Source organism: Rhinopithecus bieti, unplaced genomic scaffold (assembly GCF_001698545.2).
Source record: "Rhinopithecus bieti isolate Rb0 unplaced genomic scaffold, ASM169854v2 scaffold_18354, whole genome shotgun sequence".
In the NCBI taxonomy this organism is placed as follows: Eukaryota; Metazoa; Chordata; class Mammalia; order Primates; family Cercopithecidae; genus Rhinopithecus; species Rhinopithecus bieti.
Genome location: NW_016809835.1, coordinates 2,284,690 through 2,287,720, shown reverse-complemented (window position 1 = coordinate 2,287,720; position 3,031 = coordinate 2,284,690). Strand labels below are relative to the sequence as shown.

Genomic DNA, 3,031 nt, shown 5'->3' with positions numbered 1-3,031 from the left:
CCCGCCAGCCCGAGGCCCGGGCGGAGCGCACGCCCAGCCAGCCGTGCCCGACGGGGGCGCCGCAGTGTGGGGGGGCGGGTGAGGCGGGCGGTCCGGGGGCACTGCGGCAGCTCGGGTGGGGCTGGGGGCGGGTCTCTCTGTGCGCCCGAGGCTGTGCCCGCCGGACCCTCACGGCCCCGCCCAGGGTAACCCGCGTACCGCTATTCGGCCTCCGCAGAGCGCGCCACTGCTACGCGCACCGGGCAAGGAGCTGACCCTACCCACTGATGTCTCCCCCACCGACCCCGTTCAAGCTACCACTCCCGGGGTGGGACTTCTAAAAGCAGCAGCCCCACCCCACAACTTGGGGTCCCATTGTCCTTTCTGAGAGCTGCAGCCAAGGCCCCAGGGGCGGTAGCGAGGCGGGCTCTGTCTGGTGGCGAAGCGCAGGCGGTTCTGCATCCCAGCATCTGGGCGGGGGGGCGGGGGGAGAGCGGGCGTGGCCCTGGGACTAGCCTAGTCATTCTCAGGAAAGAAAGGATCGGGATGTTTGAAATCAGGAAAGGCGTCTCTCAGGGGCTGAGTTAGCTGTGGTGAGAATGAATCTCACGCGGGCCCTGGCACATGGGGCTTCGGCCCCAGGTCTGCAGTTGGGGGGGGGGGCCCCAGCCTTTTCCTGAGGCCAGAAGGGGACTGAAAGGAGTGGTTGCGTCAGGTCTCCCCCACCCTTCTGCCTCCTGCGGTTGCGGCTTTATTGTGGCCTCTGCTCCCCTGACACCTGCATTTCACTTAGCGGGAGAGGCGGTGGCCAACTCAGCAGAGGCTGCGGACCCAGCGTGGTGACAGATCCCTCAAGGTTACTGGAGACTCTCCCTCTGGGTCTCATATCTAATGATACGACATTATTCTTAATTAGCCCAGAAAAGAGTCTGGACCAAGTATGAGACGTGGCGGGGAGAGGCATGGGTGCGGGGCGCGCGGAAGGTGCGCGGTGGCCGTCGCGCCCTGGGTGGGGTCGTGTTTGCGCGTCTCCCAGCGCGCGTCCTAGGGGCGCGGGGCCACTTACCGAGCTCTATGTTGCCGATGGCGCGCCGCAGGTGCTCCTCGGTCACGATCTCGCCGACGACCACCAGCAAGTAGAACTTGCTGTCAAGGAAGCGGTGCGACAGGCTGGGCGAGGTGGACGCCGCCGGGTTGGCGATGCTGCCGGACGGCTCCGGCTCGGTGGCTTCCACCACCACGGTCGCCATCCTGCCGGCTGCTGTGCCTGGGCGAAGTGTCTCGCTCCGGCCGCTCCTCTCCTCTGCGGCAGGAGAAAGGATTATCTCCGAAGGTGCTGTCTCCGCTCCGCCCCCTGCGTCCCCCCTCCTCTGGCGCCGCGCGCCGCCCCCCCCCTCCGCCCTCTCCTAGCGCCGCGGAGAGTGCGCGGCGGAGAGGAGCGGGGAGTGAGAGAGGGCGGGGAGGCGGCGCTGCTTTTATATGGAGACTAGGCAGGGAGCCGGGGAGGAGGAGGAAGAGGAGGAGGAAAGGACCACCCGGCACATCCTCACGCGGTGGCTGCCTCCGCTCTTCCAGCCGTTGGCCCGAGGCTGATGTCATCTGCAGCAAATCATCTCGCCCGCGGCCCGGAAGCTGGAGGGAAGAGGTGTGCGGACAATGGTCGGGGCAGGGCCGCGAGCCAAGGGGCTTGGGAACCCGCTGAGCTCCTGCTGCAGCCTAGAAGGGGGAAGACGCTCTCAACCTACACCACTCACCACGTACACACCCACTGCCCACTCCTCACCCTCACCCTGTCTGTGCATGGGAATGGAATGAGTTTCCATTTTCATAGTAGGGTCTTTCTGTTATCCGAGTTGCACTAGTCAGGCCTCTGGCTTGTGTGCCGTCTATGATGTAGCCAGGTTCTCAGGAACTGGGATAGCCACAGTGGGCAGACGCGGGGCTGTGGGTACCCCGCCTAGGAAGATGGAACCTGTCTTTTCTTTGACCTTGCGGCTTTCAGAAGACAATTTACTGATATTTACCAATGTCAATATTTACTACCTTCACTTAAAGAATACATCAAAAATGCAAAACTTAAGCCTACTATTGTTCAAGCCTTGGATTCTACTCTGGCAGGGCCAAAGGTGAAAAAGTACTGGCTCATGGTGCTCATGGGAAATGAGAGAAATGTGGATGTATTATATTAGATACCGATTTCTTTCCTTAATATGCTGAACAGATAGTATCAGTAATAACAAAGAATAAAAAGAAGATATTGTCTCTACCCAGCAGGGTTACCGTGACTATAATGTACTTTTCAGTTCCTTGGGGAACACACAAGCAAAATTATCTCAAGTGACAATGATGTCTTTTAAAATATATGTAGCATTGGGAATTTTTATTGCCTTTGTTTATGTTTATAAGAACTCATAAAAATGTGTGTGTGTGTGTGTGTTTTTTAAGGCAGCCTATTTACAACCATTTCTCACAAACATATTGAATATAGCTTCTGTCCCAGAAAAGGGGAGGACGGTGAGGAAAGAGCAAAATGTGCAAATGATATGGTATCATCATAGAAGTCTGGGGAATTCGAGCTTTAAGGAAGAGGAATAGATAAAAATTAGTCAACATAGCTTTAATCCTAGAATGCCTGTTACTAAAATATAGATAGGTAGATAGATAGTCACCTAGATATTCTTAAGATTTCTAAAATAACCCAGTGTCTTAGGTGTTAGCTGCCATGACTTATTGGTTATGTACTCTTTTTTCTTATATCTTTCCTGACACCCTGGCATGGGAAACATACTGGGCAACCAAGGGCTAGGGGGTCCCATCCAACATGTCAATCTGATCAATGCAGAATAAAAATACCGTCTGGCCCGCAGTATTTGGGGTCTGTGACAGGCTCATAGAGAGTTACATTCACCTCCCAACTAGCTGCATTCACCAGTAACTAGATGAAGTGTTTCCAGATCATATTTTGGTTAAGATACTCAATTGCTGTCCGAGAAGTAAGGCCGGCACCAAAGCCCATAATTGGGGTGAGGGGCAGGAAATATGGTGAAGAGCC

The 3,031-nt window shown here is 56.0% G+C and overlaps 1 protein-coding gene across 1 annotated transcript in view; it reads right to left on the bottom strand.

Moving 5' to 3' along the window:
- MAP1B (microtubule associated protein 1B) overlaps positions 1–2,242 on the bottom strand; it is a 109,965-nt gene extending 107,723 nt beyond the window's left edge. The window contains 1 exon segment of the mRNA XM_017890596.1: positions 1,046–2,242. Within this exon segment, the coding sequence (XP_017746085.1) occupies positions 1,046–1,229 (184 nt within the window). The 5' untranslated portion in view covers positions 1,230–2,242.
- Positions 2,243–3,031: the final 789 nt, after the last annotated feature.